Source organism: Grampus griseus, assembly GCF_964374135.1.
Source record: "Grampus griseus genome assembly, chromosome: 11".
Lineage (NCBI taxonomy): Eukaryota > Metazoa > Chordata > Mammalia > Artiodactyla > Delphinidae > Grampus > Grampus griseus.
In genome coordinates this window covers 75,402,694-75,427,285 of record NC_139005.1, presented here as the reverse complement: position 1 = coordinate 75,427,285, position 24,592 = coordinate 75,402,694, and the positions used below count along the sequence as shown (strand labels likewise).

At 35.6% G+C, this 24,592-nt stretch overlaps 1 protein-coding gene across 4 annotated transcripts in view; it reads left to right on the top strand.

The window, feature by feature from the left end:
• Nucleotides 1–24,592, top strand: part of EEA1 (early endosome antigen 1) — a 131,667-nt gene that overhangs the window by 88,586 nt on the left and 18,489 nt on the right. For all 4 annotated transcript variants that reach the window (XR_014297490.1, XM_082667086.1, XM_082667085.1 and 1 more), the window contains 8 exons: nucleotides 2,582–2,785; nucleotides 6,187–6,387; nucleotides 7,743–7,856; nucleotides 10,664–10,819; nucleotides 13,345–13,484; nucleotides 16,868–17,198; nucleotides 18,280–18,381; nucleotides 20,258–20,452. Coding sequence is in view for 3 of the 4 variants with exons in the window: in XM_082667086.1 (XP_082523212.1) it covers nucleotides 2,582–2,785; nucleotides 6,187–6,387; nucleotides 7,743–7,856; nucleotides 10,664–10,819; nucleotides 13,345–13,484; nucleotides 16,868–17,198; nucleotides 18,280–18,381; nucleotides 20,258–20,452 (1,443 nt within the window). In the remaining variant the exon portion in view is untranslated. The remainder of the gene's footprint in view (nucleotides 1–2,581; nucleotides 2,786–6,186; nucleotides 6,388–7,742; nucleotides 7,857–10,663; nucleotides 10,820–13,344; nucleotides 13,485–16,867; nucleotides 17,199–18,279; nucleotides 18,382–20,257; nucleotides 20,453–24,592) is intronic.

Sequence of the window (24,592 nt, the reverse complement as noted above, 5' to 3'; positions counted from 1 at the left end):
ATAGTTCCCTGTGCTGTATAGTAGGTCCTTGTTGGTTATCTATTTTACATATAGTAGTGTGTAAATATTTTTGAATTATATATGTCTATGTATAATTTTGTAGGTAAGAGGAAGAAAAGTCATGGTAGGTCATTCCTGAAGATAATATAGCACCGCCCACCCCCCAGGTTAAGTTTGAATAGTAATAGCTGAATGTCTGGTGGACAGAGATTAAGAATTTGGAGATTAAGATTAAGCTTTTAAATGGTTATTTAGGGGAATATTTGAGGATGAGAACCCCACTCAAGTGACAGGAGTGAAAAGATGATTCTGAGTATATAATAGAGGTTGGAGTCTAGAAATTTGTGGTGGCACCAATCTATGGAGGTTTGTGATTTTGCTCTAATAGTGCTTAGAAATGTAGGTGTGGAGAAAGCAGATTGCACCATTGATCTAGGATTGGGTTTTTGTTTGGAGTGGCTGTATTGGAAACTTGGGAGGTAAAAGGAAATGGAGAATTAGATGAAAGAATAGTTAAGGTTAGTTCATATCCATATATGAGGTTCAGGAAGAAAAGCTAGGTGTATGCTAAATATGCTAGAATAAAATTGAGGTTAATGTCTCTTTGACATTGAAGAGCAGAAATGAGGTCATGAAACTGGAAGACAGTCAGGAAGTTGTGGTCACAGAGTAGGATAATTGACATTTTTTTTATCTAGAACAATTTCAGGTGATTACAAGATCCTGCATGTGAGTGATTGAATAGAATGAATAAAGGTCCAGGAATTAAGATGATATGAATGTTGAGGCTGTCCTCTTAATTCTCTATGTATTTTGTATTTCCCAGGAAATTGGCAGAAATTGGGATTGAGAGAAAGACTAAATCAGGTCTCAAGTCTTCAGTGAATGAGGTAGGGATTTATAGATGATAGCAACACAGCATAGAGGGTAGAATAAATGAATACATAATTCCCAAAGCAGCATAAACCTTTTACTTGAGGGAGAGAGTAATGGCAGTGAAGAAATCTAGAAAAAGTCAACCTCTCCTGCTTGCCCAACAGAACAGTCTTTACATATCAGAGAGGGCTGATGGGGAATCAGCATCTGTACAGGGAGCACCAAACTTCAGTTAGACTTGGAAATAGAGTAATAGTTCTAGAAAAAGCTTAGCCCTGGAACTGTGTTTCCAGAAGATGGGTAGAATGTACAGAGAGGGTTCTTTGTGGCAGGAACAGAGGATGAGAGCAGAGAGATTATGTTGCTTTTCATCGTTTCGTGACTGAAACTTAAAGGGATGAGAAACATGTTTGAAAGTGACTGATCTTACATTTTTTTTTTTTTTTGCGGTATGCGGGCCTCTCACTGTTGTGGCCTCTCCCGTTGCGGAGCACAGGCTCCGGACGCGCAGGCTCAGCAGCCATGGCTCACGGGCCTAGCCGCTCCGCGGCATGTGGGATCTTCCTGGACCGGGGCACGAACTTGTGTCCCCTGCATCGGCAGGCGGACTCTCAACCACTGCGCCACCAGGGAAGCCCCGATCTCACATATTTTAATATTGGCACACTTCGTTGAGGGTACCAGGGGGTTGCTGGCTCTGTCTCAGGAAGGTGGTGTGGGCTGCTATAAAGTTTACATAAGGGCTTGGTAGGGCCTTGTTCTGGGTGGAGGCTCTCTGGCTCTCTTAGAATGATTGAGGCAGAGGCAAAGGCTGTGGGTCAGATAGCTCTCAACATTAATGAGTGTTGCTCTGGATGTGGCCTCTTGCATGTGCTCTGTGTAACATGACGGTCCTTGGTGAAGTAAAGAAGAGGGATCCCTTTATGTAGTGACAGAAGAGTCCTATTGGGGTATTGAAATGATCTTTCATGAGTGTATGTGCGTTAGAGTACAGTCACTTACTTTTCTGCTCATTCAGTAAATATCTTAGAACATACAGGTCTTGGATACCTTGATGAATAAAACAGATAAAAATCTTCACCTTCTTGGAGCCTACATTCTTGTGAGGGGGCAGAGGGAGGCACATAAACATGAAAAATAAGTAAATTATTTAGTGTTAGAAGATAAGTGCTATGGAAAGAAAAAATATTCAGGAGAAGGGAGTATTTGGAAAGGCTGCAATTTTAAATGTAATGATCAGGGTAGGTATGATTGAGAAGGTGGCATTTGAGCAAACATTGGAAGGAGAGGGAATGAACCATGTGACTTTGTGAGGAAGTGTGCCAGGCAGAAGAGACAATTGGTGCGAAGGCTCTGAGGTGGGCATGTGCCTGGTGTGATTAGGAATAATGAGGAGTCCCACATGTCTGAAATGGAGTAAACAAGAGTCGTCGTAGGTGGTGAGGTCAGAGTGTTAGAGTAAGAATGTGGTTAATTGAAGGGGTATTTTGGTTAAATTCTAGTTTATTATCAATAATATAGGTTTATATTGTTAAGTATATAGTTCTAATTATTTAATTAAATTTGCCATGTTAAAATGTAATGATTAGTAAAAAATATGTAAGACTAAGAGTTTGAGTCTTAAAATTTATTTATTATCATTTTGTTTGAGGAATAACTTTTTAAGTTCTCTATCATTAAGGTAGTAGTTTTCAATTCTTTACAGAATGATTTAGAACAAGTACTACGTCAAATTGGTGATAAGGACCAAAAGATCCAGAACCTTGAAGCCTTATTACAGAAGAGTAAAGAAAATATTTCTTTACTAGAAAAGGAAAGAGAAGACCTTTATGCAAAAATTCAGGCTGGTGAGGGAGAGACTGCTGTTCTTAACCAGTTACAAGAAAAAAACCATACATTACAAGAACAAGTAAGCTTGTCAAGTGTATTCTATTTCTAAAATTTACTTTTCAAGTGTATTCTATTTCTAAAATTTACTTTTATCTCTCTAAATCTTACTAAGTGCTTTATCTAAATGATTCTTCTGTTATTTTTAGTACTTTAAAAATTATTATGTATTTCTGACAAATACTATCTTATTTACCTTAGAGGTGGGTTGCTATTGTAGTGAAAATAAGCTAACATGATATGATGAAGGAACTCTCAGTTCATGTCCCAGGATGTAATTTATTACCTGTGATGACCATGAGCAAATCATTTCCCCTTGTTAGCTCATTTGAAAAGTATAGTTAGCTCATATTGAAAAGTTATTAATAATATATACTTGCCTCATGGCATTTTGTGATGTTTTGAAAAAAGTAAATAACAAAATATATTTATAAACTAAAACCACTAATCAAGTGTTAGTTGTTATTATGTATTGGTTAATAACCAGGCTTAGTGGTTCTATATTTTGATATTGTATATGTGTTTGGAATAGCTAATAATAATTTTGGTAAGTTGCCTTATCGTTCTAACATCTATGTGTTAGTTTAAGTGAAACTTATAAAAGTTAGCTTAATACATTTTCAAACTGTAAAGAATTTATAGTCACTTTTTGGAAGAATTGTCCAATAAGAGAATTCTAATTATCTAAATGAGAAAGTATTAAAGTATAAGTAGGTCATATCACTTTTCTAATTTGGGTATTAGAATATGACAACAAATTTTTCCCCCAAATTTCAAAGTTAGCCTAGGTTACCAGTTTTGATGAAGAATTATTTAGACTAGCTTTTATAGTTGAAAGCTGCTCAGTGTTCAGAGCTCAGTGTTCAGTATGAGTTTTGATACAGATAAGAAGGAACATGATACCTAAAAGAGACTCAAGTGATGGGGGTGTATTGATAAACATAAAGATTGCTTCCAGGATTATAGAGCTGATAATTTCCCTCATATCTTAAGCTTTTAAATTACCAGCTGCATTGATTTAGTACTCTAATTTTAATGTTGACATGAAACAAAGATGGCTTCTTTTTTTAGGCTTTTATCTTGAACACAGTGTCTGGATTTTAAAAAGGTATCGGTGGGCTTCCCTGGTGGCGCAGTGGTTAAGAACCCACCTGCCAATGCAGGGGACACGGGTTCGAGCCCTGGTCCGGGAAGATCCCACATGCCATGGAGCAGCTAAGCCTGTGCACCACAACTACTAAGCCTGTGCTCTAGAGTCTGTGAGCTACCACTACTGAGCCACGTGCCACAACTACTGAAGCCTGCACACCTAGAGCCCGTGCTCCACAACAAGAGAAGCCACCGCAATGAGAAGCCCATGCACCACAACAAAGACCCAGTGGAACCAAAAATAAATAATAAATAAATTAAAAAATATCATATTAAAAAGGTATTGGCATATCCCAACGATCTGTACTGTTCTAGGGTGTGATGGCTTAGGAGTGAATGTGATTTGAACCTAATAAATTTTTTTTTTTTTTGCGGTATGCGGGCCTCTCACTGTTGTGGCCTTTCCTGTTGCAGAGCACAGGCTCCAGATGCACAGGCTCAGCGGCCATGGCTCACGGGCTCAGCCTCTCCACGGCATGTGGGATCTTCCCGGACAGGGGCACGAACCCGTTTCCCCTGCATCGGCAGGCAAACTCTCAACCACTGCGCCACCAGGGAAGCCCTGAAACTAATACATTTTTAAAGGGTGTCAAATTCAAAACCAGGCAGATCCAACTCCTGACCCTAAACGTGGTCCTAAAGTAAATTGCTCGAGGAAATTGGATCCCAAAGATTACAGGATGGAAATTTTGAAGTGTGTTCGTATTCCATTGGAGATATAAGAAGCCCAACTAAAAGAATTGTGGGCTGACTCACATGACAACTTCTTTTCGAAAGGGCTATTTTATCTTGCAGATTTTGAGTTTGGAGGAACTAAGGTGATTGGCAGTGGAAAGAATCAGAACACTTGAAATTCCTTAAAAATTTATTGACTTAAATAATTTTGCCAGGACTTCACTGGTGGCACAGTGGTTAAGAGTCCACTTGCCAATGCAGGGGACATGGGTTCAAGCCCCGGTCCGGGAAGATCCCACATGCCACAGAGCAACTAAGCCTGTGTGCCACACTACTGAGCCTGCACTCTAGAGCCCGTGAGCCACAACTGCTGAGCACTTGTGCCACAACTACTGAAGCCAGCACGCCTAGAGCCCGTGCTCCACAACAAGAGAAGCCACCATAATCAGAGAAGCCTGCGCACTGCAACGAAGAGTAGCCGCCGCTCACCGCAACTTAGAGAAAGCCCATGGGCAGCAACGAAGACCCAACGGAGCCAAAAATAAATAAATAAAATAATTTTGCCTATGTTACACATAACTTTAAAAAACCCTTTACACTTAAAAAAATAAAATATGCTTATGGATATAAAGAAAAAACTATAATAATGGAAATAGAAACTAAAAATTAGAACTAGAGATTAAAAAAAATCTGAAATGAAAATTTCACTCGATGAATGTAATAGATTAAGCAAATGGAAAACAGTATCAGTGACCATTAAGACAAGGTAATTGAAACTGTCCACAATGAAGCACAGAGAGAAAAAAGGCTGGAAAAAAAATGAACAGTGCCTTAATGACCTGTGGGATAGTATCATGTAATCTGGCATACATATAATGAGTGTCAAAGAAGAGTGGGAAGGAGGAAAATATTTATAGAACTAGTGGCTGAAAAAATTGTAAATTTGATTAAAAATATGAAACCACAGATTCAAGAAACTCAATGCATTCTAACCAGAGTACCCCAAAGAAACATCAGATGAATTGGATTTCACCTAAATGAAAAATGAATGTTCTTCAAAAGACACCATTACAAAAATAAAAGCCAAGACAGACTGGGAGAAAATATGTGTAGTACATATATCTGACAATTCAGAAACATCCAGGATATATAAGGAACTCTTATTACTCAATCAGATCAGTGATTGTCTGGGGCCAGAGATGAGCAGAGGGTGGGTACTGAGTGCACAGGAGCATGAGGAAACTTTTGGGGGTAATCGGAATGTTCTCTTGCTTGATTGTGGTGATGGTTAAATGAATGTATTTATCAGCTCTCCTCAAACTGTACAATTGAATTGGGTGAATTTTATTACATCTAAATTATAGTTCAGTAGAGTTGGTTTTAAAAATAATAGGAATCTCTGAATTTGATGTTATTCTTATGATTTTGAGAGATTATGTTTACTTATTTTTGGAAAGATGTGAATAATGTTTCTCGAAAAAAAGTTGAGATAATCTATCATAGAGCACTTTAACATTCTCATGGTCCTTAAATTTGGGTTTCTTAGTTCTTGTTACATCATTTGTGACCTTCGTAATTAGAGTCTTGCTTATATGGTAGGTAACTCAACTAACGGAGAAGCTGAAGAATCAGTCAGAAAGTCATAAACAAGCCCAGGAGAATTTGCATGACCAGGTGCAAGAGCAGAAGGCACATCTCAGAGCTGCACAAGACCGCGTCCTTTCCCTAGAATCCAGCATTAATGAATTAAGTAGTCAATTAAATGAAAGCAAGGAGAAGGTCTCCCAGCTTGATATACAGGTAATATCGAATTATGTAACTTAATATGAGTTTGCATGAATAAAACACCAATTTTAGGCCATCACATATTTTAAATCGTTTCTCTCTCCCTCCCCACCCCTGCCTTACTTATTAATGGAAAAAAAAATTAGGAATAGGAATTAAATAAAGTTTGTATTTAGACAGTTGTTGAGCCTTCCTGTTTGCCTTTCTCCCTTTCCCTCCGTCTCTTTCTCTCTCTCCCAACAAATTACTCTTCCTGAAACTACCAGATCTTTTCACTTTTTTTTTTCATGAAGCCCTTATTATTGTTTCCTAAGTTCAAAGTTGTTTGATATTATTATGCCATTAGATTTCTGTTACATATATTTGAATTATTTTGAATTTTATTTTTTAAAAGGTTTGGTTAAAAAAAAACTTTAGGGAATTCCCTGGTGGTCCAGTGGTCAGGACATGGCACTTTCACTGCTGAGGGCCCAGGTTCAACCCCTGGCTGGGGAACTAAGATCCCGCAAGCCTCGAGCACGGCCAAAAAACAAAACAAAACAAAAAACCCAACTTTGTATGGTACCATTATGTATTGTTTTTTTTTTTTTTTTTTTTTGCGGTACGCGGGCCTCTCACTGTTGTGGCCTCTCCCGTTGCGGAGCACAGGCTCCGGACGCGCGGGCTCAGCGTCCATGGCTCACGGGCCCAGCCTCTCTGCAGCACGTGGGATCTTCTCGGACTGGGGCACGAACCTGTGTCCCCTGTATTGGCAGGCAGACTCAACCACTGTGCCACCAGGGAAGCGCCCATTATGTATTTTAATGTGTTTACTTTCAGAGGCCAGTATGGAAGCCTTGCTCAGTGAGTCAGTCATGGTGTGGAAATTAAGACATATTCCTTTCTTCATTCTCATCATTGGTTTTTTATTCTATACTATAGTAGAGAAAGTTATAGAAACATTTCTAAGCCTTAATTTTCTTTATTTGAGAAGAATAATTCCATTGAAAATCAGAAATGATATAATAAAATAACAAGTATACTATTAGAATTTGGAAAAAGAGGATACACATTTCTTTTAAAAATATATTTGTTAGATGAGTTAAAGATAATTCAATATGTGGATGTCAAATTTTAGAGAGGGGGAAGTGTTTTGCTGTTATATAGGGGCATCTTTTTATCATTTATTCAAGCATTATTAGGAGTATTCTCTCCTACTCATTCCTGTTTGGAGAATTATCACATACTTATTTTTTAATGTCTAAATCTTTATGTTTTCTGGCAAAAGATTTAATTTTTTAAAATTATTTAGTGACAAAAGTAATGTACAGTCAAGCAAGGGGAAATCAAGAAGTAAATAGAAATTAAATGACTTGTAAATTTTGTTACAGATTAAAGCCAAAACTGAATTATTGCTGTCAGCAGAAGCAGCAAAAACTGCTCAAAGAGCAGATCTTCAGAATCATTTGGACACAGCCCAAAACGCATTACAAGATAAACAGCAGGTAGGAGAACCTGATGCAATTTCTTACCATAACCTAATGTTTTGGTAGATAACTGGAAACATGTAAAAATGATACTCAGTTTTATATAATATTGTGATTGACCTGCTTATTCTCCTTAATTTCTCCCTGAGTTCAGAACCAGTTGAGTGGTAGATGCAAGAGTCAGACAGATGGAGATAAAAGTATCATCTTTGGGAATTCCCTGGCAGTCCAGTGGTTAGAACTTGGTACTTTTACCGTGGTGGCCCGGGTTTAATCCCTGGTTGGGGAAGTACGAATTCCACAAGACAAGAGGTGTGGCAAAAAAACAAAAACAAAAAACATCTTTTTTTTTTTTTTGCAGTACGCGGCCTCTCACTCTTGTGGCCTCTCCCATTGCGGAGCACAGGCTCCAGACGCACAGGCTCAGCGGCCATGGCTCGCGGGCCCAAGCCGCTCTGCGGCATGTGGGATCTTTCCTGACCTGGGCATGAACCCGCGTCCCCTGCATCGGCAGGCGGACTCTCAACCACTGCGCCACCAGGGAAGCCCCATCTTTGCTTTTGATAAAGCTCGACTTGTGCAGCTATGGTTGAGCTTCTTAATATTGTATTTCTCCCATAATATAGACCTTGGTGTGGAGCTGAAATGTTTACTCCTAATTGTTGAATTGTTGCTTCATCCCATCAAGTGCCAATGACTGGGGAAGAGACAGATTTCCACACCTGTTTTAAGTAGGTAATCAGGCTGTGACCCAGGTATACTTCCTACTTGGAAGCAGGAAAAGAGCACCATGTATTCCATCTCAATAGTAAGAGTTACTCTCTTTTCTTGGGGGTAGGAGTAAGTAGGGCTGGAAAGCATACACAAGTTACTCTTCTCAACACTTCTGGTAGAATAAAAGCTTCCTCCTTTAGGGCCAAGCTCAAAATGCTGGTAGATTTTTCTTACCTTTGACCAGGTAGGAATTTTTAAAGTTTACTTTTTGCTTGAGAAGTAAATACTGGTTGTTGGTCCAAACAGTTTTTAAACAATATAGTAGTGTCTGAAGTTAACAAAACAAAATGATTTTCTATATTAACCCTTAACCCCAATCCGTCTTTTCTCCTTATATGGAAATTTTGCTTTTAAATTTGGTATGTATCCTTCCAGACATATATAAACATTGAACAAAAATATATGTGTGTGTGTATATACACATACACAGATCTTTTTGTTTTATACATATACTATCATTATATATGTTGTTCTGCAGCTTGCTTTTTACTTTATATTGTTATTTACATTATTGCTAAACACATCTGGAAAGTATTTTCTAAGTATTAGGTCAGTGCCAGGAACTATAGGGGAAAAAGTATTTATAAGAATAACCACATAAAAGTTTAAAATTTACCTGCCAAAAATATTACAAAATTCTAAAGCAAGTAGCAAAAGAATAAAACATTTTCTGAAGTATGTCTGATGAAGGGCTAATATTTTTGATGTTTAAAACACTTTTACATAAGAAATAAGTGACTAAAAACAAAAGTAAATGATCAAAACTATATTAGCAAATCCTCAAGTTCATTAAGAACCAATTGCAAATTAAGACAATAATGGAATATGCCTTTATTAAGGTAAAATGTTTGTAAGTGTTTAACACTGGAAGGATTGGACATGGTGTAGAAGAACAAGCCACTTCCATACCTTGCTTGCGATAGTATACATTAGTTGAACCTTTTGATGGTGGTAGGGGAAGCTGGTTGGCAATATATTTATTTTAAGACCTTTAGGATTTTTCATATTCATTAGCTCACTTTTAGTCCTTTACCCTAAGGGAATAATCGTAGTTTTAAGCATGCTGTTAGCATATCTGCAGAAAGGTTTGTAGCAATCTAAGAATATAAAATAGGACATTTGGCAAAAAATGGTCTGTATTGATAAAATAGAAATTTACGCAGTCATGTATAATGATATTTTAGAAAATAATGTCACAGTTTCATGACGCATTGTTATGTAAAAACAAAGGAGGTTAGGCCTTCCCTGGTGGCGCAGTGGTTGAGAGTCTGCCTGCTGATGCAGGGGACATGGGTTTGTGCCCCGGTCCGGGAAGATCCCACATGCCGCAGAGCGGCTGGGCCCGTGAGCCATGGCCACTGAGCCTGCGCGTCCGGAGCCTATGCTCCGCAACAGGAGAGGCCACAGCAGTGAGAGGTCCGCGTACCGCAAAAAAACCCACAAAACAACAACAAAAAAAACAAAGGAGGGTACAGTAAAACAGTATGTAAAGCGACCTCCTTTATTTTAAAAGTACAAATCAAAAAATAGAAACTAACATACAGAAAAGACTAGAAGGAAAGTTATGAAAAAATAGTAATTATCTGTGAGTAGTGGATTTACTAGTAATTTTTATTTTGTTTTTTTCTGTGCAACTAGATATTCCCAATGAATTGCTCAAGTTTTATAATGTAATCCCTGTAATTAAAAAATTATATTAAAAAATGGTGTTTTGAACATTGAAAACATTTAATTATAGTATAAAAGTGTTGTTTTATTATTAGCCTGTTTAATATTCTGTTGTATCTTTTGGCTCCTAAAATAACTCTTCCTAGAAAAAGTTATTGAGCTCTTATGTATGTAAACGTAGTATCTCAGACTATGTACAACTTCAGTTCAGGTCCTTTACATTGGTGGGTAAATATAACCTCTGATATATTATTAGACTTATCTATGGTCTTACAATAGTTTCTTAAATAAAGTTAGAGTTTTCTACTTTACTTTGAACAAACATTTGGGCATTACAGCAAAGTAAACCTTACCAAAGTTATCTTTAATTGTATTTTTTATAGGAGTTAAATAAGATCACTACTCAGTTGGATCAGGTCACTACAAAGTTGCAGGATAAGCAAGAACATTGCAGTCAGCTGGAAAGTCATCTTAAAGAATATAAAGAGAAACACCTCTCTTTAGAACAGAAAACTGAAGAACTGGAATGTCAAATTAAGGTTTGTATAAAGGAAACTGTGGCCATATTTTCTACTGCTGTAGCAATGGAAATTGATGACCTAGAAGGAATCAAAGATTTTAAATTTGCAAACAAGTGTGAAGTTGTGATATACCAGTTTAAAAAATTACTTGTAGTTTTTTCATGTCTTAATTTTGGATTCCACCTTTACTTTTAATTTCTTCACTAATGGATGGCTTTTACAAATAGCAGTTTACATATATACGGGTTGCATTGTAATGTGTAAGTGTTTTAAAGAGACGACCAACCAAGGATCTACTCTAATTACAAGGAACTTAGTTTTTTATTGTTGTGAAGTCTCTTCTGCCCTATCATTCCTGTCTCCTTCCCTCCTTATTCCAATGTAATATTCAGGTATGGTATATTTCTTCCTTTTTTTACATTTTACATTTATACCCTTTGGATTTTGTTTCTAATTTAATATTATTAAAACTATTATAATTTACATTATGGTAAATTGCTTCTTTCTTTAACACAACTTCAAGTGAAAGTATTGATTTATACTAAAGAGATTAAATGACTGACTACACATATTAGAGAAGGATTTGACCTGAGTCCTTTGTCCTTTAAATTAGAACTTCTGTAAGTTAAAGAAAAATTTCTCAAGTTACTATATATGTAACTTATACCTTCACAGTCAGATGAAGCACTTCTGTACAATTATAGAATCATGGGCTATGTATATTTCTATATGTGCATCTATAGCAATATAACATGGAAGAAGAAAATTACATTTACAATTCTATTTATGGGTTCCCTTTTCTTTATGGTCAGTGATAATGGTATGATCAATTACATGATGTAATGGTTGAAAAGAACAGAAAAACTTTATTTTGGTCTTTTTTTTTAAGATGAAAGGCATCTAATGAGAATTCTATTTGAGTATCTTTTAAAAATAGTTATTTAGGGACTTCTCTGGTGGTACAGTGGTTAAGACTCCATGCTTCCACTGCAGGGCAGGTACGCGTTTGATCCCTGGTCAAGGAACTAAGATCCCGCATGCCTCGTGGCGTGCCCCCCCCCCCAAAAAAAGATATTTAGAACCACTAGTGTCTCTTGTGATCCATGACAATGTCGGATATTTAACATTTTGTAATTATTATTTTAGGAAGTATTCCACCTGTTTTATATATATATGTGTGTGTTTGTGTATATATGTAGTTAATAGAATTAACATAGTTACATTGAATATCCAGTGTAAGTGTTGAGTAAGAGCCACGGGTACCTAAATTGGCTTATAAAATAGTATGCAAAATTTTTACAACTATACAAGAAAAGCATTGCTTATAGATGTTTAAACTATATATTTAACAGTTTGATTTTGTAACTTCGTAAAAATACATACAGTTATATGTATATGTATGAAATAGAAGCCATAGTGTGAAGAATAATAATCTCTAGACCAAGAGATTAAAGAAGCAAAATCAGAAGTTTAATTGGCTTTATATTTAGGGTCAATAGGTGTTAATGAGAAGGATGACATGACAACTCCATTTTAGTTTTGAATATTTATAATTATATAACAGTGTTGTAAGCTGAATATAAAGGATTATATATTTTATTTATTTATTTTAAAATAAATTTACTTATTTTTGGCTGCATTGGGTCTTCGTTGCTGCGTGCAGGCTTTCTCTAGTTGTGGCGAGCGGGAGCTACTCTTTGTTGCGGTGTGCGTGCTTCTCATTGTGGTGGCTTCTCTTATTGCAGAGCACGGGCTCTAGGTGTGCAGGCTCAGTAGTTGTGGCTCGTGGGCTGTAGAGCACAGGTTTAGTAGTTGTAGCGCACGGACTTAGTTGCTCCGTGGCATGTGGGATCTTCCCAGACCAGGGCTTGAACCCGTGTCTCCTGCATTGGCAGGCAGATTCTTAACCGCTGCTCTACCAGGGAAGTCCCAGGATTATATATTTTAAGTGGGCCCATGTGTGAACCTGTTACTTAGTTTTTTCATACTTGAGTTAATAACTTTTACTCAAGTAATAAATATAATTAAATTTATTCTCTTATTCAGAATTCATTTTATTTATTTATTTAATTTTTTAATTAATTAATTTTTTTTGTGGTATGCGGGCCTCTCACTGCTGTGGCCTCTCCTGTTGCGGAGCATAGGCTCCGGACGCACAGGCTCAGCGGCCATGGCTCACGGGCCCAGCTGCTCCGCGGCATGTGGGATCTTCCCGGACCAGGGCACGAACCCGTGTCCCCTGCATCGGCAGGCGGACTCTCAACCACTGCGCCACCAGGGAAGCCCCAGAGTTCATTTTAAAAAGTGAAAACTTAGTGACTGCCTGTCATATATAAAGCCAGCTGCTAGGTCTTCTGAAAGATTCCAAGATAAATGGCTTCTTTATTCAGTGATGGCTTCAGAATGTGTTTTTTATTATAACATAAATATTTTTGGTTATTTTTGTGTGTTATGTCAACACTAATTTGAGTGTAAATAAATGTTATAATGTTTAATAGATAGATAATCGTTGACATTAAAATGGTTTTATATTTCTGCCATAGAAACTGGAAGCTGATACTCTTGAAGTTAAAGCAAACAAGGAGCAAGCTTTGCAGGATCTACAAGAGCAAAGACAGCTGAACACAGATTTAGAGCTTAGAGCCACAGAATTGAGTAAACAACTTGAAAAGGAGAAAGAAACGTAAGCTAAACTACTTAAGGGAGAGGATTATAAACTAAGTTTCATAAGATTTCAATTTTGCTATCACAGTGCTTAAAGATTTATTTGATTCTATCAACTACTGATATTAATGTGAATGAAAAATAAAGCCATCACAGTATGGTTAAATAGGAGGGCTTGTGACCAGTCACATTTCAGTAGACTTTGTCTTTAAAGGCCAAATACACCACTCTGACAGTTGGCAGACTGGATCTGTGTCAGGATGGTGAGGGTTTTTGACTCTCAGTAGTAAAGCTGGAAGCTGAGAGCCTGGGAAAGTTATTCAGTACCTTTCAGGGAAATGAAATAAAACCCATCAAAGTTGATGATAGTAAATTGTTTTATACCTTCATGGTTTCATCCTTGTTTTGGGAGTGATGACAAAATGTTTTTGTTCTCACAGCTAGTAAATTGGGTCCTGACATTGTGAACTTGAGGATATACAGATGCATTTTGTGCCTCAAGTGGCATTTCTTCTCTTAACATCGTCGTTTCCAGTGCCTAGGTATTTGGGGAGTACATCTGATCCTTTGTATCACCCACTGAGTGATTTGTCACCTCTGGAACCCAGTCATGTGTCTGTGAAGATGACCTTTGAGTTGGTTCTTGTTCTCTTTCCCAAGGCCCGCTATGGGCCCAGTGTTTCTTTCCATTTCTACTGAGGTTTTAAAAATTTTTGCCTTTATACTTTATGCAAACATTTCTTATGTGGGGTCCTGCATTTCTAGAGAATTGCCTAAGAAAGAAGGGCTGGGTAAACACATCTGAGGTTTGACTAAACCTCACCCCTGGTCATAGGACTCAGCCCAGATAACAGGGTACAGAGCTCCACTTTCTCAAGGGCCACCTTCACTCTGCATGCAACTCTTTCCCTCCAAATTCCATCTTATAATGTATTTTCATTACTCTGCGGTTTAATGTATTTTCAAATATCCTTTGTGATTTCTTTGATTTACAGGTTACTTAGGAGTATATTGTTTACTTTTCAAATATTTAGGACCCTTCTAGATATCTTACTGTTATTCATTTCTAATTTAATTCCATTTTGGTAGGAGAACATACTCAGTAAAATTCAGACATTTCAAATTTTCATTTAGGGCACAGTGTATGGTTTATCTTGGTTAAGTTTCCATGTACACATATATGTGTTTTTGGGTAAAGTGTTCTATAAATATCAGTTAGGTTAAGGTGGTTGATAATGTTGTTCTAATCTTCTATATCCTTGCCAATTTTTTTCTCTGGTCATTTCTGTCAGTTTCTGAGAAAGGGATGTTAAGGTTTCCCAGATTGTGGATTTATTTATTACTTCCTTAAGTGACTTTGAAAAAAATAAACTAAGTTTTATAGTCACTATGCAAGGCTTTATTTCTTTTTTTTTTGTACTAAAGAATTTTTTATTATTTTTATGTCTAGAGGTTTGTCATGAAATGTAAAGCCACTAATTTAAAATATTTAATGAGATATGTCTCAAAGGATTTTAGTGTAATAGAAAACAGGCATATTTAAAATAAAATTCTGTATGTATTTGTGTGATATATATACACAAGTTTCAATATAAATAGGGATCTACTATTAACTTTTTTACATAATAGAGAGCTGGTATAGATAAAGATAGATATCAAAACTGACATTTTTTTTTTAATCTTTATTGGAGTATAATTGCTTTACAATGGTGTGTTAGTTTCTGCTTTATAACAAAGTGAATCAGTTATACATATACATATGTTCCCATATCTCTTCCCTCTTGCGTCTCCCTCCCACTCTCCCTATCTCCCCCCACTAGGTGGTCACAAAGCACCGAGCTATCTCCCTGTGCCATGCGGCTGCTTCCCACTAGCTATCTGTTTTACGTTTGGTAGTGTATATATGTCCATGCCACTCTCTCACTTTGTCACAGCTTACCCTTCCCCCTCCCATGTCCTCAAGTGCATTCTCTAGTAGGTCTGTGTCTTTATTCCCATTTTACCCCTTAGGTTCTTCATGACATTTTTTGTTTTTTTCGTTAGCATATGGTATTTGTGCAAGCCTTTATTTCTGTTTGCTTTCTTTGATTCACATAGTCTTATGATTTTATAATAATTACTTATGGAAAAGTTAAGTAGCATAGTAAATATATCAAGTCCCAGTTTTAGGGTTGCTTGACAGGGATTTTAACTATATTAAATGGTAAAGTAATATTAGTACAATGACTTTTCTATTTAGACCTTTAAAAATCCACAAGGTACAGGATCCTGTGAATGTGCCTTCATATGTTCTAGCTACTTTTTTTAAAGTAAAAGTAAGTTTCTGGGACTAAAAGTTAGAAAACTTCAAGGTATAGATGCAGTTCTGGTATTGTTTTAATATCCAACTTCAATTATGTGGCTGGTACATTTTTTAATAACCTCTCTTTAACATATTGTTGAATTTATAATAAAGTACATTGATAGTAAAGTACATTGGAAATAGTATGCATTCTAGAAATATTACTTTGCACTTGGTTTCATTTGCACTTTAAAAAATGGTTGATCTTTAATGTGTTCTTTTCTTTTGATATGTAATATGCATAATTTTATTCATTTTATGAAAGCAAAGTCTTTAGTTTAACTTTCTTAAAACTGAATGAATATCTTCATTTCCTCATTTAAATGAGGAATTATGAATGAATATCTTCATTCATAAAAATGAATATCTTCATTTCCTCATTCTTATAACTTTTTTTTTCCTGTTTTAAAAAATTGAAGTATAGTTGATTTACAATATCATGTTAGTTTCAGGTTCTTGTAACTTTTTAATTCATTCCGGTGTAGAAAACTTATATTAAATGATAACAAATATTTTATATAATCTGCTAGGCTCTAGGATTAAAGTAAATCTTTTGTCTTTCCTCCATGTTTGAAATGAAATATTTCTTCTATTTTTTAACTTTATTTTTCCTGGTTATCTTATGTGTTTTCAAGTTTAAGACCTGGCAAACACATAATGTGTTTTAGTTTTTCAAGGAAAGAGGCAGAGTTCTGTGCATGGGGGCTAATGTAATAAATAGGTTCTTTAGGGCACATGGGAAAACATTTCTGGCTGTCATACACTAGAGGGTTTGCTGTTTGCACAGATTTATTTGGTGATACATTGTGGTCAACAAGACTGGATTAAGTCATGGGCTTAGATGGTCTTGGCTTTACCACTAATTTATTTGACTTGAGGAAAATCATCTTCATCTGTTAAATCATTGGATCAGATGTTCTAAGGCATTTTTCAGTTGTGTGGTTTTATGATATTAAATTATTGTTTTTACTTCTTAACTACACAAGAAAGTTTTAAAACTCAATAATTTATTTGAATGGTAAATTATGCATTATTAAAGAAATTGTTTCTTAAATATTTAGAGTATCCAATACAAAGTTGGATCTACAGAAGAAATCTGAAGCGCTTGAAAATATTAAGCAAATGCTTAACAAGCAAGAAGAAGAAAAAAAAGTCCTTAAACAAGAAATTGAAAATTTAAGTCAAGATGCAAAGATGCAGTACAAGGAATTGAATAACAAAGTTCACACAGCAGTAACAGAACTACAAAAAGTGAAGATGGAGAAAGAAACTCTAGTAGCAGAGCTTTCTGCAGCAAAAGAGAAATTATCAGAAGTTTCTGATTCTTTGAAGAACTCCAAAAGTGAATTTGAAAAGGAAAACCAGAAAGGAAAAGCTGCTGTATTAGATTTGGTTAGTTGTTTATGTTTACTGTCTTAGGTAGAAGTGATTTTTATTTAAAATGTAGTGACTTTTCTGCTTAATTCACTGTTGACTTTTCACCCTGCATTTAAGTGATTTTAAGTGTTCTTAGAGGAAAGGAATTGGGATTACTTAACCTGAGAAAAAGATACTGGTGTTTGTGATTTTCCAATGGCCCAGAAAATTTTCAGTTGAGTATATAGTTTTTCTCTATTCTGGGTCTGGTGCTAGATTTGGGAAAGACTACAGCATGTTTGTCCTCAGGGACACTTCCACAGAGAATATAGCTACTAGTTGAAATGTTTTTCACTTGACTATAAAAAAAAAGAAAGAAGACCAGAAAGATCTAAATGATTTTTAACTCTGGTGCTATAAGCTTTCTTAATTCTTCATTCAATTTTCTAAAACTCTAGATAATACCATGTCTTAGAGATACTGTAAAAAATATTTAAACTATAGAGAAAAAAAATCTGAGTCTCAGGAAATGTGTAAAGAGGAATGTATTCTCAGAAATATTTTGACCCAGAATAACACCAAAGTAAAATTCTTTTGTTCTCAATATGAAGGTCAGTGAAAGTGTTGAGTACCATAAAAAACATGATTTTCGTATGTTGTTTTTATGTTCCTTTCTGTTTGGAGGAAACATCTTCTATCTGTATATGTTCCCACTTAAGTTATATGTAATTATTTTTATTTGTTGTTTTAATACTTCAAAAAAATTTGCTTCCATTTTTTGAAGCCCATTATTCTACTTTTAAAATAGTATAAGTTAATTAATTCTGTGACATAAAAATGTGGTTTCCAAAGTATTCTAAAATCTTGTCTAAATATTATCTAAAGTATTTATTGTGACTGTTGGTTGATAATAGAAACTCTTAGCCTTTTCCTCTCCCTCCCCATTTACTGCTATAATATTTGCCTGTTTTTATTATTGAAATGGATGATTTTGTCCCATCTTAAATCATCAGTGATTCTGGTTTATTTCCTTGTGTGGATCTTACTGAGATTGTAAACCAAAATTCTTAAATTCACTACAAATATTTTCTGCATAATGTAGTTTCCATTTTTTTAGGAGAAAACGTGCAAAGAATTAAAGCAGCAACTTCAAGTACAGACAGAAAGCACGCATAAGGAACAGAATGAACTGAAAAAGTCACTTGAAAAAGAGAAGGAGGTAAGATTTTTTTTCTATAACAAAAAATATGTAAAGCATAATAAGGTCTTTATATTTTCAAAATATTTTCACAATACTTAAGTCAAAAGAAGGTTTTTTCATTTGTGTTCTACCTACTACTAAAAAGTTTCAAGCTAGTTTAATAAAAGGCCCAAAATAAAAGATTATTATTAATAAAGGTAGAAAATTGGGTCAACTAACTGTAGAGTTATAATTAGATAATCTAGATTAAGGAACATTACTATGGATAAAAAAAGTCTTAATAGATTTTCCATAGAAATGACATTTTAAGGGCTCTTTATTTCATGGACATTTATATTAATGGCATATTTGATAATGGTTTTATAACAATTCAGAGATTTTTCTATGATTAATGCTTCCTTTGTTCTCCATCAAAACAAACAAGCAAATGAGGAAATAAATGGGTATAATATATATTGTTATTCTCTGAAGACATACCTCTAGCAGCTAGAGTCCAGGCATGTAGCTTTCTAGAGATCAGATTTGATAAAGCAGCAAAACATGGTCCTGACAAGTCTTTAGTGTGATTGTGTTCTGGTTGTTGATTGAAAGAAGACACCTGTGCTTTATATGCCAGCCATGTAAGTGGCAAAATTATAGAGGTTTAATACCCAAGCTGTGAATCCAGATTGTGCAAATTTATATCCTGACTGTGCCAATTATTAGCTATGCTGTCTTGCCTTGCCTTCTTAGGCAGACGACTTGATCTCTCTGTGCTCCAGTTTCCTCAGCAGTAAGATGGGGCTAATAGTAGAATCTGTGTCATAGACTTATTGCGAGAAATAAATGGGTTAATATATTTCAAAGTGCTCAGAATACCAGCTGTAACAAAATAAATGGTCAAATGTTAGCTATTACTTTATTATTGGTTATCATAACATAATCATTATTAACACTACCTGACTCCTGTTTTGCACAAAAATATTTCCGTTTGTATTGGAGATAAGCTGAAGCATCCATATATAGCACTGAAACTTTTTCAAAAGTAACTTTGAATGGTCAGATGCTCAAATTAGGTTCTTAATGAAATATGCATAAAATATGTAAACATGACTTTGGTTGGACGGGTGAGAGGTAGTGTAGTTCACCTTGGCCACAGAGGAACCTCAGTGTGACTTCTACATGATATCTAATTTTGAACAGAAATATATCCTAGAAGATTGTTAAAATAAGGTAGTAGCAAAATATGCCTCAAATCTCTAAATGAGGAAACAACTGTGTGGTATAGTTTAGTGTCATCAGACAGATACTAAACATATTTGCCAAAAATTATCTTGGTTTTATCACAGTTAATATGAAGCTATCTTTTCTGATTCACTGGCCAACAGGCTCATTTAGCATTTTTTTAAAAAAATTATTTATTTTACTTTCTTTGGCCCCACTGTGCTGCTTGCAGGGATCTTAGTTCCCTGACCAGGGGTCGAACCCAGGCCTGGCAGTGAAAGTGCCGAGTCCTAACCACTGGACTGTCAGGGAATGCAGTTAGCATTTTGAGAATATTCAAAACAGTAGACATTTCAGCAATCTAAAGATTGATGTTGATTTTCCCTTTTTCTATGATATAAGAGAACACTAATCTAGTTCATTTGCAAGCTCTATCCAAATGTATAAGTTAAAAAGGAAGGCAAGATTAAACAAATATTGAAGATTAATCCAGCATGTCATCCAGTAGTGAATAGTGTCAGTTATGAAAGCTCCATGAGGGTAGGGATTTTTCTTTTTGGTTTACTACTGATTATTTGTGGCCAATAGACTCAGTAGTTTCTACTTAGAGTAGTGCTTGGCATGAATAGGTACTCAATAAATGTGTGTTGCATGGATAAATGAACGCTAAACAGGTTTTATTTTCTTTTAGACTTCTCATCAGCTGAAGCTGGAGCTCAGTTCAATGCAGGGACAAATCATACAGGCCCAGAATAGTTTAACACAAAAGGAAAAAGAAGAACAACAACTTCAGGGTAACATAAATGAGCTAAAGCAATTGACTGAACAGAAGAAAAAGCAAATTGAAGCACTCCAAGGAGAGGTTAAAATTGCTGTTTCACAGAAGGTAGTGATATATTTGTTTACTTTTTATGGGAAGAAAAACTTTGCAGTTAAGATAACAATATGATAGTAACACAGATGAGTTACAACGAAGAAAATTTTACATATGCTCAAATTTTTTCTAAGTTAAATGTATAAATGCACTTAATTATATGACTAAATATCTATGGATTTCCATTCACTATAACCATGTTGTTAGATAATTCTTATTTGAAATTCTAGCACTAATCATTTGTTTGATAGGCATAAAACTACCTTTTTGTAAAATAAGATATAACTAACAATGTTAAGAGAATAATTTATACATTTCTAGTGTATTAGAAAATTTTACAGGAATTTAAAAATAAATTATCCTCATTAAGGGAATATAATCAAGAACAAAAATCATAAATTGAGATATATTTAAATATTCAGTAGTATAGGTTTCATATATTTATAATTGTTTGGTTTTTTAAGTTATAATGGTTTCCATTTCCAAACCTATCCTGATTTATTATTAAGCATCCGTTCTTCATCCTTAAGTATGTTTTTTTTTTTTTTTGCGGTACACGGGCCTCTAACTGTTGTGGCCTCTCCCGTTGCGGAGCAACAGGCTCCGGATGCGCAGTCTCAGCGGCCATGGCTCACGGGCCCAGCCGCTTTGCGACATGTGGGATCCTCCCAGACCGGGGCACGAACCCGTGTCCCCTGCATCGGCAGGTGGACTCTCAACCACTGCGCCACCAGGGAAGCCCCTTAAGTATGTTTTAATACTTGTCCAGACTAAGAGTTGATAAAAGTGGATTGAACTTAATATTTGAACAAAATGAGGTTTTCCCCACTGTTGATGTATGCATATTAATTAGTTCATGGAGTAGAAAGATATAAGATCCCTAGTATGTAAAACAAGCAAAATATATCATGTTATTAATAGTTGGCTTGTCACATTACTAGAGGAAAAAAAAATTAACCCCACAAATACATATTTTATGTTGACCACTATTTTTATAACTATTATTATGGTTATTTTACAAAAGGGTAATTTTCTAATAACAGAAACAAGAGTAGACAAATTTGTCTGTCCTTTTTTTGTGTGTGTTGTATATAATCATACATCAGGATATAATTATCATAGTATGTATTTTGTTCTATGATTTGATATCTTGAGGTCATTTTTTCCCAAAATCTATTAGCCTCATATTCAAGTTTTCCTTAGATCTTCATTTTTATAACAGTATGACTTAGTAAATTAAAAAAAAACCAACAACTATTTTTAGCATATTTTCTTTTTTATTAACTTATTAATTATAGTAAGATTTCTTCCAGATTTATGATTAATATATATTGCCTATACTTTGCATGGCTTTACTAGATGACACCTTAAGGATTTTGAGATTCAGAGGAAATGTTCTTATCGGTAGTTGTCTTACTTGGGACTGTTATAACAAAAATACCATAGACTTGGTGGTTTAAAAAATAAGCATTTATTTCTCACAGTTCCGGAGACTGGGAAGTTTAAGATAAAGGCACTGGCATATTGAATGTCTGGTGGGGGCCCACTTTCTGGCATGTGGACAGCTGTCTTCTTGCTGTATCCTTATATGCTGTATCCTTATATGACTGAGATTATCTCTTGTGTTTCTTCTTATAAGGGCACTAATCCCATTCACGAGGGCTCCACCCTCATGACCTCCCAAAGACTCCACATCCAAATACCATCACATTTGATCTAGGCTTCAACAAGAATTTGTCGGGGGGAGGGGGTGTCACAAACATTCATAGCAGTAGTTCACTTGTGTCAGTGGATGAATGCTAGAAAAAGGAACACCTTTAACCTCGGGGAGGACAGCATTTTGGGGGAGTGTTGGGTAGATAGCCAGTCTCTGTAAATTAGACTTGGGATTTGGAGTTACCTAGAGAATCACTGAAAGGCAAGAATTGTTTAGTTTTATTGAGGAGCAGTGTACTATCATGGAAAGAAGATAAATTTTAGAGGCAGGCAAATTTGAATTTAAATTCTGTGTGACACACATTAGGTTTATGGTCACAGGAAAGTGATCCATCTTTCTGGACTAAACAAAGTAGGGTCATAGAGTTGTAAAGGTTGAGATAATTTGAAGCAATTATACTTCAATAAAGATCTATTAAAAAAAAAAGATTGCGATAATGTATTTAAAGTACCTAGTACTGTGTGTGCCCAGTGCCATGTGGAAGCAAAATAGTTGTTGGATATTATATATAAGTGTAGCAAACTATGATCTAAGAGTGTCATTTTGCCTGGTAAACCATACAGTGATGGTCTCCGGAAACTTTTCACTGGGCCACAGTGAAATAGGAAAAACAAGGATAAAGTTTAAATGGGTATAGATGTGTATGAGTACACACACACAACACACACCCCATATATATCTATATCTACATCTATCTATCTATATGAAACACACATATACATACACTTTTTTAATGTGATTGTGATTGTTTGGGAGTCACAGGTAAATCCAGCAAGGCTATATAAGTCATCAGTTCCTGTACCAACCTTATTTGAAACCTAATGTGGGAATACAGAATGAATAGGATATGGCCCCTATTCTCAAGTAGCCTATAATTTAATGAGGAATCAGGTATGTAGGGAAAAAGAAAACTAGTAGAAAGGAGAATGAGAAAAATTAGAACTTAATGGAAATTTTGACTGGCTTTCTAGAGGAGCTAGCATTTGAACTGTGTCTTTGAAGACTATGCTGATTTTGAAAGATTAAACAAAAGAGGAAATTAGATATTTCAAAGGAGAGGAAACAATATTAGCAAAGTTTGCAAAACTTAAAAAAAATGTCGTTATAGAAGATTTGCTATTGGAATACCTCGTAAGTGGAGAAGTGAGGGGAGATAACGCTACAGAATTGGATGAAATCAGATCACAGTACATATTGTACAGTTGTTTCCACTTTAAATTTTTAATATTGGAAGACTAAAGGTAAAAATCTTTAGAAGGGAGAAATGTAGTCAGACCTGTTTTAGAGCAAAAACTGATAAGCTTGTGAAGGATAAATTGTAAATGATTGACCCTCCTGTATTCTCCTTTGGAACTTTGGGTTTACTTCTGTTAAACCCATTATCAAGCTGTTACATTGATCTTTTTATTTTTTTATTTTCTTTTATTTAACTTAACCACTAATAGATTTGAATCCCTCAAAGTCAGAGAACTGTGTTTTCTAACAAATAAGCTATCAATGATTTTTAAAAAAATGAATGAATGAATCAGCCTGTCATTTAGAGTAAGTAAAATGAAGGCCCAAATATGAACCCAGAGGGCAATTATGATCAGTGTTGAGACTTTGTAGAGGGCTTATTTGAGCCATAAAGGTGATTGAAGAGAAAGAAAACTAGATTGTGGGGGGGGAAAATGTTAAAGAAAAGAAGTAGTATTCTACCAAAAAAAAAAAAAAAATGCAGTGTAGTCTTCAACACGAAAAACAATGTCCAGGAATTCTTTATCGTGAAGACTCTAAATTGGAGGTAATGTGGGATGTTATCAGATAATGTGTGTGGTGATGAGCCCCCTTTCCTCTATAGGCAGTTAGCACTGCCTCCTGGCAATCTGCTTCCTAGCTCTCTTGAATCTATCCCCTTTTCTTATTTCCCAACTTCCACAGTCTTAGTCTAGGCTATTTTTTTCTCTTATGTGGACTATTATAAGAGGCTCTTAATGGATGTCGTGGGCTCTATTTGTCCACCTCCCATCTGTTTGTCATTTATTCATTCGAGAAACATTACTAGGCACCTATTCTGTGCCACGGACACAGTTCTAAGTGTTGGAGGTGTAGCTGTGAACAGACAAGGAACCTATTCTCATGGACTTAAACTTTCTTGGGGCGAAGAAACTTAAACAGGGTGATGTGAAAGACAGTGATGGGACAGAGTCCTACTAAAAGGTTGAGTGATCAAAGAAGCCCCTCTGAAGAGATTTGAGCTGATAACATGAAATACAAGAGCTATCCATATAGTGGTCGGGGCGGGACAACTAATGCAAAGATCTTAAGGCTAGAACAAGTTTGGTATTTTCTAAAAACGGAGACCAGTATAAGTTAAGTATAGTGGAGAGAGGAAGAGTAATATGCGATGAGCTCAGAGAAGTAGACAGGGGTAAAGGCATAAACATAGAAACTTG